The sequence below is a fragment of the Amblyomma maculatum genome, chromosome 2 (genome assembly GCF_055883805.1).
Source record: "Amblyomma maculatum isolate TAMU_Amacu chromosome 2, ASM5588380v1, whole genome shotgun sequence".
Taxonomy (NCBI): Eukaryota; Metazoa; Arthropoda; class Arachnida; order Ixodida; family Ixodidae; genus Amblyomma; species Amblyomma maculatum.
The window spans coordinates 103,487,843-103,508,127 of NC_139345.1; the positions used below are offsets into that span (position 1 = coordinate 103,487,843).

A 20,285-nucleotide genomic window follows, 5' to 3' on the forward strand; every position below is an offset into this window, starting at 1 on the left:
TGTGGGAAGAAGGAAAAGAAAATGCACGGGCCTGCTACTGGCTCTGTAGCTGAGCAACCTCCGCTGCCTCGTGCGGATAGAAAGGAAAATAGAGAATAAAGAAAACGGAGAGGGAGAGAAAGACGTGCGTCGCAACAGCCGCCGTCCACCACCAAAGCGGTGGCTATTGCAATGAAGGCCTGCCAATCCACACATTGTTCAATAAAAGCTTGCAGTTTCTTAGGTAGTGGAACAACTCATCAGCGTAAAACAAGCTTTGTTTATAGTCTTGTAAGTGCTCCCTTGTGCTCCGTACGTGTGTTTTTCAGCTGTCCAGGCCTTGTGTAGAAAACACGCGTGCTTTAATTAATACGAATAACCCGCTGATATTTGTGGCTTGCTAAGCAATAGCGCAAGCCTAAAAGCAAGCCGCTGCATGTATAAATAAAGAATTAAACTGCATCGCCGAAAATATCTCTCGTGCAGGTTTATTTTAAAGCTACTATGTTAATTTGACTGAAGAAAGCGTGTATGCTACGTTTAATTTTAAGGGTGTTTAAGTGTCAAAGTCTCGTTTCATTCACACTCAGAATTGTTTGCACGTGCAAGACTACCTCTCGTATCATCAAGGATGCACCTGACAACCCTACCTCCATTTTTCAGGAGGGCGCCGAAGTAACGTAAACATTGCGGGTTAGTTTCGTTATTCTTGTGTGCTACATAGCAGGTTAGGCGTGAGATTCATGCGGACAGTTATGAAGAGGCAATGCAGAGCGACTGCTCACTGGCACATTGCATAAACAGGGGCAATTAGTACAGTAAGGGTTAGCCACGGCGCCTCGCAGAGACGCAGACCACACGCAGACGACAGGACCGCGTCGTTCAACCATCGTCTGCAACCATGCGAGGATCGTCGGGGACCTGCCTTAATGTACCAAACGTAGATGTGGTAATGGTAGAGGTCGTCGGCGCAGGTTTCATCGGGGCAGGGGATTATGCCCGGTCCAATACGTTCTCCGGCGTGTCGGTACACCACGGCTCGAAGCCATGCCTCGCGTACCTGAAGCAGCGCGTGGTACTCGATGCGAGCATTGAAGAACAGCACCCCGATGTAAGCCAGGAACAAGATGATCAGAATGAGGGCCTCGTACCTGTCGGGATGGGATAAGGGAAGGAAAGAGAAATTTCGTTAAAACTTTAAAACAGTAATGTTGGCGAAGACCTAGGATTTCTTAAAAAATGTTTATATAAAAGATGTATTGAGGCGAAAGCCTTTCTTGGCTAATGGCGAAAATCTCTCGTTCGCAAGATGCCGCGTGATTTGTCTGTGAGACGTCGCAATAGATTCTGACGTCGGAATAATTTGCACTTTCAGGTCTTTAAGCCTTCATTCTCACACGTCGAGAAAAGCTAAGAGTCCTGAGATATCGATGTCGCCGACAACAAAACCAAAGGAAAGAAAGAAAAAAATAAAATTATAACAATTACACAAACATGCAAGATAGCTGTAGAGACGAAATATAGACAGAAGAGCTAGAAGAAAAGGAGGAGGAAAAGCTTTCACTATTAAGCTCTTAAGCGAAGATAGGTGCAATCTCGTATTTTTTTGTGTGAATAATCACCACTATTTCTCCTTGTGGTCATCGACAATTGCACTTTGCGAATAAGAGAAGGGGTATAAAAAGGAAGGAAGCAATGTTGGAAAGAAGACAAGCACACTTTTTTTCTGGTATCGCACCCCACTTTAGTGACAAAAATTACAAGCGCATTTGACGTGTCACGCCTTGTCAGGCCACCATCTCCTCGAACTTTAAGCTAAGCTAAGCTTCTCTATATCACACCAGTTGACCATGAGTCAAATTTTGGCGCAAGTTTCACGCTGCAATTCATCTATTTATTTCCTTACCAGAAAACGCTGGCGAACGTGACCGCATCTTTTTGCCTTAGGTGTTATGATGACCTTGAAGATGAACTACACCTCATTCTTGTTCCGCAATTCATCGCCTTGGTGTAGATTACACCTCGAGCTTTTTCCCCATTCCATGAGGACAAAAAAGTAAAGAACTAATGCCAAAAAGGGGAAGAAGAAAGATCTGCGAAAGAGATGTCACCAAAAACTACCTAGCACCACGGCAAAACAAAGATCTCGGGGTCTTGGGCGCTTGTAGCGAAAAGCGCACTTTTCTTATTTCGCGCCCTTAGCACTGAACATGGAAAGCCTTTCTGAAACAGCTTCGCACGAAAGCCAGTCGAGAAGCGTTTACCTGGAGACCCTCGAAAAATGTCCTCTTTTTAAACTTTTTGCATAAAAAGTGGAGAGCTATCCACCTTTTATTGATTCTCAAGTGATTAAGCTGGCGAGGCTGGTATGGCTTCGGTTCAGGCGCTTGCTGGAGGTAAGCTGCACCCGACATACATTTAAGCTTTTCTGGAACAATTGCCTTGTCATGATCATTTTCATGTCTGCGGCCACAAAAAAAAAAAAACTATATATGCTGAGATGAACGAAGATCGCCAGTCGGCTTGGCAATAGACCTTCCCATATCGAGAGGTTGAGGTGAACGGTTAAGATGTAATCAACTGTGTCGCAAAACTATCTCGGCTAGCAGATTTTTGTACTGTAATAAATTATTTTCATTTCGTTTTCATACGGAACAATTCTACCTATGCAGTATTATTTCGAACAGACTGTCTATAAGCCAGCAAAAGGGTTTCAAATGGGACTAGTTGGTGATTCATATGTTCAAACATCATTGTACTTTCCAAGTGTCCAAGTTTTTCCAAAGCGTAATGATGTTTGAAGACGCCAGCAGCTTCGCACGTGTCTGGCAGCATAAAAATATCACGCGCAGATCAATGCAGAGAATATTTGCATTATTGAGCTCAAAAGTACCCCTCCCTCTCTCTCCTTGGAATATTTCCTGGTTGTGCCACTAGCAGTGGTAAGGTTGCTGCCGGTACTCGCCTCGGGCATAAGTAACCAAGCAATTTTAAAGGTATGAGACTGGCTTTTCAGTGGCTTCAGGTTTTCGTTTTCATAAGGATTTCTACAAAAGGTTAACGCTCATGTTTAGCTAAGTTCGCTTACCCCCACCCGGCTTGCGTTTATCCCTATATTCCTTTTTCATTTTTTTTAACATCACATGATCTTTGCGCCAGCTTGCAAGCCTGACCGTCAGGTGTCAATACCTTATCTTGAGAGCCTTAAGAACAAAGTAAAGGGTGGTATAGATCACCTTGTCTGAACGTATTTTTAGAAGACTCGCCGCTCATAAGAACACAGGGGAACGCGGCAGACATTTCTATCAATCCTCTCATGAAGTGTGTAATAGTTTTAACAGTTCCCAGTGATCTTTCGTCAATTCACTAATTCTAGGACAGGCGTGTGGTTATCAGCAGATAGTATTAGCAGAAAACACACTTAAACTTTATGTTGTAGCGTGAATGTGTCGACACCTTTTCATCAAAGCGCTCTTTTTGTTGTATATCAGCGTTTTTGAACATCAATGTATATAGCTATCAACATGAATTCAACTTGCCATTCAACAATATTGTTGCTGATGACACCAATGAGGGCCAGCACTGTGATGGCGTACATGACGCAGTCCCGAGTGATGGGAAACCAGTCAATGGGAACGTCCTGGATCAGAACAAAAGCACAAATACATATTTCTCTTTTTATCGTCTTTCAAGCAGAATGTACAAAGGGCTGATGGAATTAGCAGTTTACTTCTATGACCGAAACAAAGGTACCCGCAAATGAGAGTACTTCGGGGTGAAAATCCTCAGAGCCTTATATTTAGAAATTGTCAAAATTAGGAAACGTGCTCAAAAGAACCCACGTTGACTGAATATTTTGCGAATTGAATTTGCAAATGTGTGCTGAAGTCAGAAAGGCAGCACGCTCGCTTACGTTTTTCCACACTGCAAGACCCGCCACGCCAGTCACACCGAGAATATTGAAGACCGCGGAGCCGACAATGGTTCCAAGGCCAATGTCGCCTTCCGTAATGAAAGAACCTGCGTCGAATTGTTAAGGACTGAGTATATGAGACAACCTCAATGGTTCTCTCTCATGAAGATTACCATATAGAGGCCAGGGCGTTAGCACTTCGCTACGTGGAAGAACGAAATCAACGTCACACTTGGGATGCAGTTAATCATTTTGATGTAAAACCTCGTTTGATTTGAGGGTGATGTCAGGTTGGCCTCCTTGGATGAATTGCAAGTAGTATTGACAGTGTGACCGAAAAGTCATAAATTGCTTGGAATTGTTGCTGTTCCTTTATATGTTTGAGCCAAGCTTCGTAAGCTAGAAACAAGCGAAAGGCGCGGTTTACCTATGATTGATGAGAAAAGTTCGGGTGCCGAGGTGCCGATAGCCATGAATGTCGCTCCGGCAACATCGCTAGGAACGTTGAGAGCTGAAAGCCAAGAAAATCGGAACGATTACAGTCTTTTAGGGCGTATACACCTGAGATCACCGCATTCACTTATCTAAATATCCCTTAAAAGTGTTCTAAATATGGCCCCTGAAAAGGTTTTATTAAGAGCGTGGAAGGAAAATTGACAACCAAACAATTAGTCACCTTGTAAGAAGCAAGACAGGACCGGATAACGTTTGATCGTAGTGCCGGTTGTCTTATCAAACGCTTTCTTCTGTCTGCGAGGTTTCTGCCGTTATTTTACGCTTTACCGTGCATCAAATGAAGCAAGGATAATTTTTCAATTTCGAAGCTGCTGCTTCAAACTGCATCGCAATTATTTAGCTTTCACCTTACTGAAGACACCTCACTCTTGTAATAAGGTATTGGCTTTTCTTTAGTCTATCTGCCACAACATTTAAAAGCAAAAAATCTGACGCGTTCAATCACAAACCAAACAAAACAGAAAGTGATGGCTTCGTGCAAAAGGGCCGTTGAGGACAAAGTCTTAAAGACAAGCGGAAAGCCGTATATGTGCTTAAATGTCATTTCTAAAAACGGCCAGCCGATTTTACTGTCATGCATATAAGTGTCACATTCATCTACAGAAATATGATCAGAAACCACCGGCTACACACGAATGTTATTAATTTCTGGAGCCATTTAAGATTCCTGTACATTTTGTCGATGGAAAAGAGGCCCTCCTCACATTCAGCTATTATCTCCAATGAAGGGACGAAGTAGTCGTCACAGATGTACCCCAAGACGCCGCATAGGTAGATGACGATGATGAAGTGTATAACGACGCCCCCCTGTCGCCGCTCCTCCTGCGTGAAGAAATCGTCCGGGAAGTCCTCGATGGATGGCCGCACGCACTCTGGACGGCCATTGCTGCGGGCCCCATCCTGCAGAATACGTCGACCCGTGCCTGCGCCGCGGGAAAAAAGGGGGCCATAAGTTCAAGCATAATTTGCTGTAACTCACCCTATCAAATCATCATAAGGCTGACGTAAATCCTAAGTTTGGTTCTATTAATGTTTACACAGACAGGAAAAAAGGGCCTGCCAATTTGAAGATACTTATCACAAGACGTCCATCTCATCAGACTGTTGCATTTTGTTTTCTTCCAAATACAATAAAAGAGCTCCTAGTTTGGTACATGCCTGCAATTCGCAATAAATCTTACGTCAGACTTATTTTTATCCTGTTTCACATGCATGATTGCCAGCCCAAAATATGCGTATATTTCAAACGAAATGGTGAAATGTTAATAAGGACAAAATCAGGGCTAGACCACAATCGAGCTCGGGCAGCGGCGGCGGCCAATGGCGTCCCGGAATAGGGTCTGCCACTCAGCTCCGCAACCATGCGCACCTCCATTTCCCAAATCATTTCATTGTAAATAAATGTTCTCTCCTCCTTCTACAGCTATGTTGAAAAAAGGCGTTCCGAAAGTTAAAGATGCGTGCTATACGTATCGGCTTTCTCAGCCTGTCTTTATTCTCATTATTTTTCACAACAGCACGTGGCCCAAAAACAAGCTGTAGCGTTGTATCGTTGGCATTGCAATTAACAAGATTGTGACCACTGAATCCACAAACGAATGCTAGTGTAGTTGAAGTTCACTGAGAACTACTGAGACTTATATTCCTCAGTGCTTCATGCGATTTCAGTATTATCTTCATCGTACAAATATAGTTTAAATATCGTATAAATAATTATACGATTTAAGTTTGAAGAGACCTAGCAGATGGAATTCGTGGACGTCACAGGAAGCTATAAGCAGGATGGCAACAGTTACATTGCCGCTCGGAAACCACAGGTGCCCCTTTTACGCATTAAACCTTTATAGATCCTGCGGGTAACCTTAACTCCATAGAATGAAGCAAAAGCACGACGTCGAACCAAGTTGCGAACGTGTCGCTAAGCCAGACAGAAAATGGCACCGACCAAAACAGGACATGGTCCTGAACTAAACAAAATACGGCATTGAACAGGATGGAGAAGACAGAACTAAACCTGAACGACATTTCCCTTTGTCTAAGCTTTCAGGCTTTTCCTCGGTGCCAACCAGTGTTACTAGATTTATCAAACTATATATCGAAATGGGCCACCGTAGTAGACCTATCGTAGCCTAATGCGACAATTTTAAATAGCATGACAACAAACAAAAAGGGTTGTTTTTTTTGTTCAGTTTTTCCTTATAGACACATCACATCACTTTTTCGAAAGAGTATCTATGTATAATACTTATTTGAGCTTCAGATTTTGAACGAGGCATGGCTTTTCCGCATCATGCACATCATCACGGAGAACCGTGGTCCATGGGGAAACAGAGGTTGCGCCAGTTCAATGGTTGCAGCAGCGCAGGCACGGAATGAAATTCAAGGCAAATGCAGCCTTCGTTATATACGCAGTGTTTCATTTTTTTTTTTTAGATAACGAAATCATGGCCGAAAGAACAAGGCAGAGATAGCACCACACAATAAACTCACCAAGCCATGTTATATACACTGAGCCGTTTAATATTGTTACAGCTCATGGGAATTTCACTGTCCACAAATAATTTTCAACACAAACTTTCATGCAGTATATAGCAGCTCATACAAAATATATGATGACTAGAGAAGTGGTGTCCGAGGCATCTTAAGCTGACATGGAAGCGGAACATGTCATACCAAAATCGCCTACAGCCTACCCTGGAAGACAAGGGGTTCTTTTCCGATACAATGTTTCAATTTCGTTCACACCTTTCTGCTTACTATGTAACCCCACAACTGAAGTAAAAGGGCATTGAACAAATCTCGTCAAAACCCGGGACATCACGGCACTTCATCTCAGCAGCTGCATTCAACAGCGTCAGCCATGACCTCATGCTTACAGGCCTGGTCGCGATACATTGCACACAACGCACTCTACAATTACATTCGAACGTTCCTCCAAACAGTGCACAGCGACGATTGCACCCGTACCCAGAAATTTCCCATGCTGAAACGAGGGATGTCGTACAGATCCGTCTTCAGGCCATCGCTATTCACCATGCCATGCGGAAGCTTAGCACCAACTTCCGAGTGGTTCCAAGCATAAAGCATGAGCTGTAGACAGATTGCATCACCATCTGAACCGTTAAGACCAATTCACACTTGCGACTCGCCGAAGTTGCGCGACCGTTTTGATCGAAACGCGACAGTCGCAATTTGTCGCATTGGTCGAAAAGCGACAGTCGCAGGCCGTTCAACCACACTGTTAATTTTCCAGCTTTGCGACTGCACTTATCGCAAACTTTTAAACGAATCAGTGACTCAGCTGACGTGCACGTAAGTTAGTTTTACTCTATGTGGTGAACAGTCAAAGCAGACAAGATGTGGGAAGCGACCCGCAGGTCGCATTTGCGAGTGTGAACACCAATCTTGCAGCGCAGCTCTCTGGTCGCACGCGACAGCCGGTCGCACGCCCTTCGCGACTCGCAAGTGTGAATAGACTTTCAACCTCTGACAGGGTCATACAAGATTATCTATAAGTTTGCGACCAAATATTTCCCGGGAGCATACATGAAGAGTGGAACCCAGCTGCTCTGTCGACAAGCCAGAGCTCTTTTTACAATGCCACAAATTAAAGACGGCGTCACCTTCTCCTTGAACTGGGCGTCAGACTAAGGCTGTTCAACACTCCCATACCAGCGATACCGCGCTTATGAATCCGTGGCTCCCACATAAAGCAAGGCGACAGCACTATCCAGATTTTGCATCATCTGAATCATGACACTGAGCAAATCCTTCAGATATGCCCGACTGTCGCACAGACGTCTGAAACTCAAATATGGTTGCTTTACCCTGCTGGTTCGGGCGCTCGTCACGAACTAACTCCTCCCCAAATTAATTCATTAGCGTTAAAGGTCCCGTTACCCTGAAACTCCAGCGCCAGCGTTGGCATTGTTAGCGAAAAATCACGTGTGTGGGCATGGTGCTGACACGTGGTAGCTGGCAGCCGACATAACCTAGCATTGACTCTTCGGCGATTTGTGCGACACAACGACACCAAGTGATACCAGAAAAAGGAGAGGAGGCGAACTCGAGTTGCTAATTTGAGGTGGGAAGAGCGTCGACCTTCCAGTGCTCTTGAATTCTGAGTTAAGCACGCTGCTTCTTGGCCACGCAGGCGTGTTATTATGGTTTCGTAAAAGAGGGGCTTTATATGTCGGGTTGTCGCCAACGCTATCGCGTCATATACTTAAAAGCGGAGCTCAAGTGTCCCCCATAATTTTTAAATCCTGAACATGTCGAGTGCTAGAACAACTTCTGATTCACAAAGTCCTTGTCCTAACCTTATCACATCCATCGACAAGCTCCTCACCCTACAGCTTCATAATACGGCCAGCGAGCTATACTACAAGCCTGCTTAGCAACACCAAATTGATGACCTTCTGCAACGAATGAAATATCCCCTATTCATAGGCCACCAAAACTTCTCGAGAACACTTCAAGAGCCATCTAAAAATTGCACCCATTTAAAAAAAAAAGAATAGTTAGATGTTTTCAACGTTGCTGAACCGAATGTGGAGCGAAAGCTTTGGCTGCGGGTGGCAGAGCGTTGCATCGAATACAACTAGCGTTCCGTTGAACGCATCAAATTTTACTGGCGTTCTAAGCCGAATTTACTTTTATGCCGTGAGAATGCGATGCCGGCAGGCGCTTTCCTGCTTCAGCCGGTCAGCTCTCCTCGGCGGCGTGCGCATGCACAATATGTAGACTACCCTTACCTCAGCGCCGGCGCGCTCATCTGCTAGGATACCGCTACCCTCCTCCTCCTCCTCTGTAGCGAGCGGAGATAGCGGCGCACCTGTGGCGAAAACTGGTATTGACGCATGCGCGCTGTCACTCTTTCTCAGGCAGCGCGAAATTTGCTACGGTTTCGCTTCTCGGTCCATGGCACGGTGCATCACTTTCCATATGAGCACACCATGCCTCTCGATGACCATTCTCATCCTGCTGTAGAAGTCTTCCATTGGTATGACATCGCCTCTACGTCGAACTCTAGGGCACACCGTTAAGCAGAAAACTGAAGGGGAAATTAGGGACTCGTTATGATACAATTAAAGAAGCCAACAATCTACGAGTCCACGGTAAACGTAGGGGATATTTTCTCCCCCTGCGTGGAAAAATGTTTTGTAGTTGATACTGACAAAAATTAGTCCTATGATTATTTTAAGGAGAAAGAATATGAAATGCAAAGCGCCATTACAACGTTCGAAAGAACTTCTGTCCTAGCAACTGGCTGTTGTTGTTCGTCTCTACCACTACGACAGAGTTGCTGCTGTTATCACCAGCGGTTTCTTTCACTTCTTGTCGTTGTTCCTTTGCGACAGCGGCGAAACCGGTTGCTAGGCAACAGGATGCTCTTTCAGGCACCGGCGAAATGCTCAAGGGCAGCGCGGTGTACCTTTCGCTACAAAATTATGGTTCGCACTTAAGCTCCAACGTTAACGGTGTGACGAGATAGCGTAGGCTACCAGTCCACATATAAAGCCACCAAGCCCTGTGAACCGACCTGCGCGGCATAGGGATAACGTGCATTCAAATGTTTGGCAGGCTGATTCTAATTTCACCCTCCCACTGAAAGGAGAGGCCCGAGTTTGCGCTCCTTCAGGCAGCGGCGATATGATCCAGGGTAGCGTAGTGAATTTTCGCTACTCAAAAAGAACTGGTTGTGAGGTTGCGGTGTTAATGGCTACTGTCTGCGGCTCCCCTTGCAGATCCTCGTTATCATGTATGCGTTTGCTATTCGCTTAATTAATAATGCCGTATTTGTTCTCCATTACCAAATACATGCTCATTTGCATACAATCGGCAGCTGCCTCATTACGTTAAAAACCAAACAGCAAATATTGTCACAGAAGCCAGTGAAACTGGTTCAGCAGGTTTACTTAGAACTAAGTAAAAGCAGTGGCAAGATCAGGCACGGAACCGACTGGCGGGCGAGCACCGAGAGCGAAGAAGACGAGCGCGTGCCAGTCTCCCGAGCTCGCCACATGGCGGCGCCAGTACGATAACATTGCGGCATTGCCCCTCCCGGTGGAAAAGGCATCGTCCCGATGCCGAGTGACGAGGTCGAGGATAACCGTAGTCGGCGAGGATGCGCGTTCACATCAAGTAGTTAAAGGAAGCAAAGAAAAAAAAAAACACATGTAGCTTGACCTAGCGGGAGTAGAAGGGCTTCATCCTGGCGACATGTACGACTTCCGATTGTGCTTGCCGTCATGATGAGCGAACAGTTCCTTGCGGGATCACTTCGTAGGTGACGTCGCTGAGTTTGCGTTGTACTTCGTACGGGCCGAAGTAGCGGCGCAGAAGCTTCTCGGAGCGACCCCGCTGGCGAACAGGTGTCCACACCCAAACCTGATCGCCAGGGTTGTAAATTACCGCCCTGTGACGAAGGTTATACCGTCGAGCATCTTTACCTTGTTGTGTCCGGACTCTCAGTCTAGCCAGCTGGCGAGCGGCCTCGGCATGCTGGACGAATTGGTCGGCACCGGCAATCGATGGGTGGGCAACATCTGGCAGTAGCATTGCATCCAGCATGGTGATAGCTTCGCGACCGTACACCAAACGAAACGGTGTAAAGCGGGTCGTTTCCTGGACGGCGGTGTTATAAGCAAATGTTGCATACGGTAGTATCTGGTCCCAGTTCTTATGATCTTCGTTGACGTACATAGAAAGCATATCGGCGATGGTCTTATTGAGTCGCTCAGTAAGGCCATTCGTCTGAGGGTGGTAAGCTGTTGTTCTGCGATGACAAGTGCCACTGAGCCGCATCACTTCCTGGGTTAGATCTGAAGTAAATGCCGTGCCTCTGTCAGTTAAAACGATCGCAGGGGCACCGTGCCGAAAGACCAGATTGAAGATGAAAAAGTTCGCAGCATCAGTAGACGTGCCGCTGGAAAGAGCTTTCGTCTCACAATAGCGGGTTAGATAATCTGTGGCGACTATAATGTACCTGTTGCCCAATGATGACGTAGGAAATGGCCCGAGCAAGTCCATACCTACTTGGTGAAAAGGTACTCGCGAAGGAACAATAGGCTGCAGCAGGTCGGCCGGCTTGACAGGTGGTATCTTCCGACGGGTTGCGGTGGCGTAGCGGTAGAACATCCGCCTCGCATGCAAGAGGACCGGGGTTCAAATCCCGGTGCCGCGCAATTCTCCACCGGATGACAAAAAAAAAAAAAAAATATCCGCGTGTCGATGGAATTGCATATACAGGTTTGGGGTGCGACCTGATGCCGGTGAACACCTCCGGCAACGCACTCCCTCACCAGAACAGGAGTTGGCCACCCTGGTGCAGTAATTGGCCACAACCTCCTATGATAAGCTCCATAAAACCCCGGCCCTCAGTCACCAGCGGCTGCGGAACAACTGACCACGGCGGCGGTCAGACCTGTGACGCAGCAGGGGGTGCTAAGAAAGCCTGGCTCCGCTGGACAGGCCGCCATTGGAAACTGACCCTGGCAACGTTTAATGCTAGAACCCTTGCTAGTGAAGCTAGTTTAGCAGTGCTGTTAGAGGAACTAGAGGGCATGAAATGGGATGTCATAGGGCTTAGTGAGGTTAGGAGGCCGAATGAGGCATATACTGTATTGAAGGATGGGCATGTACTGTGTTATCGAGGTTTACCAGAGAGGCGACAACTAGGGGTAGGTTTTCTTGTCAATAAGTATATAGCGGGTAATATAGATGAATTCTATAGCATTAATGAGAGGGTTGCAGGCATCGTAATTAGGCTTAATAAGCGGTATAAACTGAAGGTTGTACAGGCCTATGCACCTACATGTAGTTATGATGACCAGGCAGTTGAAAGCTTCTATGAAGATGTAGAATCGGCAATGCGAAAAGTAAAGACGCAGTATACTGTACTAATGGGCGACTTCAATGCCAAGGTAGGGAACAAACAGGCAGGAGACAAGGCAGTAGGTGACTATGGCATTGGTTCTAGGAATAGCAGGGGGGAGTTACTAGTTGAGTTTGCAGAGCGCAATAACTTACGAATCATGAATACCTTCTTCAGCAAACGGAAGAACCGGAAATGGACATGGAAAAGTCCTAACGGAGAGACTAAAAATGAAATCGACTTCATAATGTGTTCAACCCCCGCCATTGTGCAGGATGTAGAGGTAATCGGGAAAGTTCGATGTAGTGACCATAGGATGGTGAGGTCCCGAATTAGCCTAAATCTGAAGAAGGAACGCAATAGATTAGTAAGAAAGAAACCCATCAACGAATTAGCGGTGAGGGGGAGGGCAGAAGAGTTCAGAATCTCGCTACAGAATAGGTTTTCAGCTCTAACTGAGGATGGCGACATTACCCTAGAGGCAATGAACAATAATTTCAGAGATATCATTACTGAGTGCGCAGTAGAAGTAGGCGGTAGGATAGTTAAAGAGGATACCGGTAAGCTGTCTAAGGAGACGAAAGATTTGATTAAGAAACGGCAGAGTATGAAAGCTTCCAATCCAACAGACCAGATCGAATTGGCCGAGATATCAAAGCTAATCAATAAGCGCAAGGTGGCCGATATAAGGAAGTATAACATGGAGAAAATTGAGCATGCTGTAAAGAACGGGGGAAGCCTTAAAGCGGTAAAGAAGAAATTGGGCATAGGCAAAAACCAGATGTATGCGATAAGGGACAAGGCGGGCAACGTCATCACTAATATGGACAAGATAGTCAAAGTAGCCGAGGAGTTCTATACAGATCTCTACAGTAGCCAAAGCAGTCATTACCGTAGTGAGATTGGCGGTAGGGAAAAACAGTCAGACGTTCCACCAGTGACGAAGGACGAGGTCAAGAAAGCACTAGAAACTATGAAAAGGGGGAAATCAGCTGGAGAGGATCAGATAACTGCAGATTTGCTGAAGGACGGGGGGGATATCGTGCTAGAAAAACTGGCCACCCTGTATACGCAGTGCCTGGTGTCATCGACGGTACCGGAAGCATGGAAGAATGCAAACATTATCCTCATTCACAAGAAAGGGGACTCTAAGGACCTTAAAAATTACAGACCAATCAGCTTACTGTCTGTTACGTATAAGGTATTTACTAAGGTAATCGCCAATAGAATCAGGACAACCTTAGACTGCAATCAAGCAAAGGATCAAGCAGGGTTTCGGAAACGGTACTCTACTATCGATCATATCCATACCATCAATCAGGTGATAGAAAAATGCTCGGAATATAACCAGCCCTTATACATAGCATTCATTGATTACGAAAAAGCATTTGACTCAGTTGAAACCTCGGCGGTGATGCAGGCATTGCGAAATCAGGGGGTAGATGAGCCGTACGTGAAAGTGCTGGAAGATATATATAGTGGCTGCACAGCAACCATAGTTCTACATAAAGAAAGCAATAAAATTCCCATAAAGAAAGGTGTTAGGCAAGGAGACACAATCTCCCCAGTACTATTCACAGCTTGTTTAGAGGAAGTATTCAGAGACTTGGAATGGGAGCAGTTAGGGATAAGGGTAGATGGAGAATACCTCAGTAATCTGCGATTTGCTGATGACATTGCCTTGCTAAGCAACTCGGGGGATGAACTGCAAATAATGATTGATGACCTAGACAGAAAAAGTAGAATGGTAGGCTTGAAAATCAATATGCAGAAGACTAAGGTAATGTTCAACAGCCTCGGGAAGGAACAGCAGTTTACATTAGGTAGCGAAATACTGGAAATAGTAGGCGAATATGTCTACTTAGGACAGGTAGTAACCGCAGATCCAGACCATGAAAAGGAAATATCAAGAAGAATAAGATTGGGATGGAGCGCATTTGGCAAGCACTCGCAGATTATGACTAGCAGCTTACCGGTATCGCTCAAGAGGAAAGTGTACAACAGTTGCATCTTGCCTGTACTCACCTATGGGGCTGAAACGTGGAGGCTAACCAAGAGAGTTCTACTTAAGTTGAGGACAACCCAGAGGGCTATGGAACGAAAAATGGTAGGGGTAACATTAAGAGATAGAAAGCGTGCAGAGTGGGTCAGAGAAATAACTCAAGTTAATGACATTCTAGTGGAAATTAAAAAGAAGAAATGGACATGGGCAGGACATGTAGTGCGAAGAGAGGATAACCGATGGTCGCTGAGGGTAACAAACTGGATTCCAAGGGAAGGAAAGCGTAGCAGGGGGAGACAGAAAGTTAGGTGGGCGGATGAGATTAAGAAGTTCGCAGGGGTCAAGTGGATGCAGCTAGCACAGAACCGGGTTAAGTGGAGAAATATGGGAGAGGCCTTCGCCCTGCAGTGGGTATAATCAGGCTGATGATGATGATGATGATGATCTTCCGACGTTGGCAATCACGGCACGTCCTAACATAGCGCTGAACCATAGCGGCAAGCTTGGGCCAGTAGTACTTTTGTCGTACTTGTGCCAAGGTGCGCGAAAAACCGAGATGTCCGGCAGAAAGCTCATCGTGGCATGCCTGCAAAACGTCGGTACGGAGCAGCATTGGGACAACCAGCAGATACTGAATGTCTGTGGAGGCGTAGTTTTTCTTGTAGAGGACGCCGTCACACAAGCAGAACGACGACAGGCCGCGCGTGAAAAGGCGAGGCGGCGATGAGGCGGTTCCTTCGAGGTAATCGATGAGGGGCCGCGATTCGGTGTCGTCTCGCTGCTGTTGAGCGAGATCTGGCGTCGAGAGAGCGCCGAGAAAGACGGAGTCATCTGTTTCACTTGAAGAACACGGGATAGGGTCTCGGGATAGGCAGTCAGCGTGACTGTATTTCTTGCCGGACTTGTACACAATAGTGACGTCGAACTTCTGTAAGCGGAGACTCCAGCGGACTAACCTGCCTGAAGGATATTTAAGGTTCGCTAACCAACAGAGTGAGTGGTGGTCGCTGACCACTCTAAACGGCCGACCATACAAATACGGCCGAAATTTTGTTACCGCCCACACAACTGCAAGGCACTCCTTTTCGGTAGTAGAATAATTCGCTTCGGAACGAGACAGGGTGCGGCTGGCGTAAGCAATCACCCGCTCAACGCCTTCTTGCCACTGAACGAGAACTGCACCGAGGCCAACGTTACTGGCGTCTGTATGCAATTCTGTGTCGACCTCCTCGTCGAAGTGGCCAAGCACGGGCGTTTTTGAAGGCGCTTGCGAAGCTCTTCGAAGGCCCTTTGCTGCTCGTCGGCCCAGATGAAAGGCTGGTCGTCCTTTGTTACACGAGTCAATGGTTCCGCTATTCGGGAGAAGTCGTGCACAAATCTCCTGTAATATGCACAGAGGCTCAAAAACCGACGCACGGAACTTTTATCAGTGGGGGTCGGGAAAGCAGCTACAGCAGCCGTCTTCTCTGGATCAGGGCTAATTCCCTCAGCACTCCAGACGTGACCCAGGAACTTGAGCTGTTGGAATGCAAAGTGGTATTTTTCTGGTTTTAGTGAGAGTCCGGCCACGCGGATGGCATTTAGCACGGCCGTAAATCGTTTGAGTAGCTCTTCGTAGGTCGCAGAGGAAATGACAACGTCGTCAAGGTAGACGAGGCACGTCTGCCATTTCAGGCCGGCTAGGACAGTGTCCATCATTCTTTGAAAGGTTGCGGGAGCGGAACACAAACCGAAGGGAAGCACATTAAATTCGTACAGTCCGGCAGGAGTAATGAATGCGGTTTTCTCTCGATCACGTTCATCGACTTCGATCTGCCAGGACCCACTGCGTAGATCGAGCGATGAAAAGTATCGGGCGGGGCGAAGTCGGTCGAACGAGTCATCGATTCGAGGCAATGTGTAGACGTCCTTTTTCGTAATTTTGTTAAGCCTCCTATAGTCTACGCAGAATCTGAGTGCATTTTTGGTGGAGCTTCTGGGTAGATCCCATGTACGAAGAGCCTCTGGCTTCCCCCTACGCCCATCTACACACCGTGGACACGACACCTGTGCACAAGGCGAGCCGTCGCTTGAGAGGCTTAGCACCCGAGTGTGGTCCTCTTGTGTCCCCACCGCGAACCACGATGACTACAGCTGCAATTCAGACCACCACTCAGCTTCCCGTGAATGCCCAGCAGCTGATCTGCCATACTTCACGTATGCCCACGCCGTTTCATGGCGACAAGTTCGAAGACGTTGAAGACTGGCTGACCAGCTACGACCGGGTCGCTGTGTTTAATGCGTGGGACGAGGAGCGAAAATTGCAGAATATTTATTTCGCACTAGAAGACGCCGCCAAGATGTGGTTCGAAAACCATGAGGCTACCATTTCCACCTGGCAGGATTTCCGGCAGCAGCTGCTCGCAACATTCGGCAACGATGCAAGAAAAGAGATAGCCGAACTCGCTCTATACAGTCCCGAGCACAGCGGCCTAATGAAAGCGTCGCCATGTTTGTGGAAGAAATGGCTCGCCTTTTCAACCGGGCAGATCCGTCCATGTCGGAGGTAAAGAAGGTGCGCCACCTTATGCAAGGCGTCAAGAAGCAGCTGTTCGTTGGCCTTGTACGTGACCCTCCACGTACTGTTGCCGATTTTACGAAAGAAGCAACAAGCATCGAGCGTGCCTTGAATCACCGATTTGTACATTTTGATCGCTCTACGAACATCGCTGCCGTAGACTTCCGCTTGCCAATGGCCGGAAACGAAAGGGAAGCCCTTCGCGAACTTATCCGAAGCATCGTGCGCGAAGAGCTACAAAAGCTGCCCTCTGTCGAACAACATCCATGTGTTGGGGGCATCTCGGATATTGTGCGCGAAGGGCTCCGCCAAGCAGTGCCATCAGTACCGTCACCCCAGCCGCCTGCGCCACAGATCATGACGTACAGCGACGTGTTGCGTACCGAGCACCCCCACCAAAAATGTCACAGAAGCCAGTGAAACTGGTTCAGCAGGTTTACTTAGAACTAAGTAAAATCACCGGCAAGATCAGGCACGGAACCGACTGGCGGGCGAGCACCGAGAGCGAAGAAGACGAGCGCGTGCCAGTCTCCCGAGCTCGCCACATGGCGGCACCAGTACGATAACATTGCGGCAATATAAAACCCAGCTCAAGCCGTACCAAGTGAGTGCCCACGTGGCATAAGGGCAGCGTGTCTTGCACAAGTTCCAAGGGTCGGTGGACTCGATTCCCATCTCACCCTCTTATCTATCAGGACTAGCCCTACATGGCAGCTACTAGCACGTCACGTGGTCCCATGACGTCTAACAACTCGCCGAGCAATCGGTGCCCGCGGTCATGCCGCCTGCCAGCTACCAAAGGCCAGAGCCATACAGTGGTTTTAATTCACAACGCCGTGAGCACTGACGCAGACCACGCCGAAGTCGGGTTTTATGCAGTACGGCGCCTTTAACGCCAGCGTGTTAACATGGCACACGTCTAGCACGTTGAACGAAGGAAAGATCGAGCAAATTACAAGTGCACTGCTCAACGCGGCTCCTACCCCGAACGCAAGGCTAACATTAGCGTAATCGGCCAAGTGATAGATATTGTTGCGACTTCATCCATCAAATCTACTACCACCTTTATAGCAGAGGACGCAGCTCCATACTTCCGACTAAATAACCCATACTTGATCACAGGCTTACAAGCAGTGTGTGAATACTACCGTAAGGACCTAACAGGTGGCAAGAATTCTTGCGCCTTATCATCTCATTCAATGGCGCACTGGTCATGAGTCCCTTCGTAGGAACCAGTGTCTACAGTCGGCCACTATTTTAAAGTATCACACGAGCGGCGACTGCCCGGCGCTGCTGAGCCGAAAGGAGAGGATAAAGCATCCGAGGATAAGTGTAAAACCTCTCAAACTTCGTATTTGAGGGGTTATAAGTAACGGCGGGAGCGCGCGCCGTCTAATATGCTGTTATGGTTGATGTGAGTCAAGCCCTGCCCATTATCGGATTTTGTGTGTCGGAGCCCCAAGAAGGTGAGAGCACCTAGCTTTAATCTGCAGCGTATAACGCGGGTGTTATGTTCTAAGAGCATGAATTTGCAAAATAAATATCCTAGCGTGCGCAAAAACAAATCGGTTATAGCTATTGCAAAAACTATGCGCAGAACGCCATCGTGATCAGCGAATTGACTTACAGTTAAAGCAACGCGTTGCAGGCGCTACCCGCAAACATAACCGGTTCTAATTAGGTTTGGTTTGTGTGGTTTAACGTCCCAAAGCGACTCAGGCTATGAAAGACGCCGTAGTGGAGGGCTCCGGAAATGTAGACCACTTGGAGTTTTTTAACGTGCACTTACATCGCACAGCACACGGGCGCCTTGCTTTTCGCCTCCATCGAAAAACGGCCGCCGAGGCCGGGATGCGATCCCGCATCCTTGGGAACACTGAGAGCCCTAACCACTGCACCACCATGGCGAGGCATGGCTGGTATCTAGTGTCAGATATGGAACATCACACGCTCGCACCAGTCCAAGTAGCAGTTACAAAGTAGATTGAACGTGAGTTGTGTTTATGGCACATAGGTAAGTAAGGGCATCATACATCAAGGGCAACAGATTGAACATGAAACAACCGTTCTCGCTAAAACTTGGCCATCTAACTTGTTTTGCGTGCTTGGCTCGCATGCTCGCCCTATTTCCGGTCTACATCGCCTCGGCACCTCTGAACCTGGAAATCGCCGCTAGCGTGATGTCTTTAAAAACGTGGCCGATTGTACATACTGTTACCCATCCAAGCGCCACCCGGGCACAAGAAACCGTCGTCCGCCGCTGTCCCTTACGAGAGCCAGTATCGAACCAGTACGCAAGTCTGCCCAGACACTAACGCCTCGGCAGTCAAAGCGGGCCGCAGCTACTATCTATAATATCTAGTCCTACTGACATCACTGCTCTACAGACCAACATTTATGAAGGGAACTTTTGGTGCGGCAAGTGGCAAATTGTATTTAATGCAGACAAAACGAAACATATTAGATGTATTTCCGTAACTAACAAGACTCCAAACGCTTATTCACTAAACAAGACTTTCATTGAAACTATGGCATCGAGGAAATACTTTGGCGTGAAGTTTGTCTAATTAATGCTGCAACACTTACACTGCAATAGCTTCCTTCAGCATTGTTCAGTGAACCAGTTTGTTGAGTAAGTTGCTCGGCCATTCTGCGTAATCGTTTCAATCTGCATTTTACAATGAAACAGACAGGCTTGTATTGCGCAAAATGTGCAAACTGGTCTTGAACTGCGCATATGCTGTGCACCTTCCCTTCCAAATTCACAGACGAATCCCCATACAGAACGATATCTGAAGTGTGCTACGGATGTCTCTTCTCACTTAATAAGTGGTAGGGTATTTGATGGCTAAACCTGTGTAGCATTCTAGCAAGCGACTTTTTTTTAGAGCCCTGCTAAAGCGCAACTAAAGCGCATGACCTCACGTTCGCGAAACCTGCAGGTTCTGGAATTTATATAGCTGGCAGCTCTACTGCAAAGTTACAACGTGTTATTCCGAGTAGTTATCTATTTTGCCTCATTGCTTGCTACGTCTGGGGGCAGGGGAGGGGGTGTGCATTTTTAGAGCAAAAATAGGCCAGGGAAGAAGAGTCGCTCTCTGCGCGCGTGTGTATAGAGCAATACCCTGGCTTTGCAAGGGCTATTTTAAAACAGCTCCAACTTTACACACCCCCAGAAACAAACAAAATGTGTTTTGTCCTACGAACTTCCCGCCACTCTGGAGATAAGCCGTGAAAAGTCCAGCTTCGAAAACAATGCACAGCTCTCACCTCTTCTGGCGTCACTGCCACAGCCCACAACACAAAGCCAAAGATAAGGAACTGGTTCAAGCTGGCCTCTGTCTACGTCACTGTAATCTTCCTTGTCTCATTTACGAACGCTATCTCATAGTTGATCCTATGCGGGGGTGTCAGTATCACGCAGACGTCAATGCGATTATCA

The 20,285-nt window shown here is 47.1% G+C and overlaps 1 protein-coding gene across 1 annotated transcript in view; it reads right to left on the reverse strand.

Annotated features, from left to right (window-relative positions):
• LOC146199442 (sodium/potassium/calcium exchanger 5-like) overlaps nt 1–20,285 on the reverse strand; it is a 38,207-nt gene that overhangs the window by 10,753 nt on the left and 7,169 nt on the right. The window contains exons 2-6 of the mRNA XM_084594928.1: nt 5,113–5,331; nt 4,320–4,403; nt 3,893–3,999; nt 3,519–3,619; nt 905–1,130 (exon numbers count right to left, since the gene is read on the reverse strand). Of these exons, the coding sequence (XP_084451054.1) occupies nt 905–1,130; nt 3,519–3,619; nt 3,893–3,999; nt 4,320–4,403; nt 5,113–5,331 (737 nt within the window). The remainder of the gene's footprint in view (nt 1–904; nt 1,131–3,518; nt 3,620–3,892; nt 4,000–4,319; nt 4,404–5,112; nt 5,332–20,285) is intronic.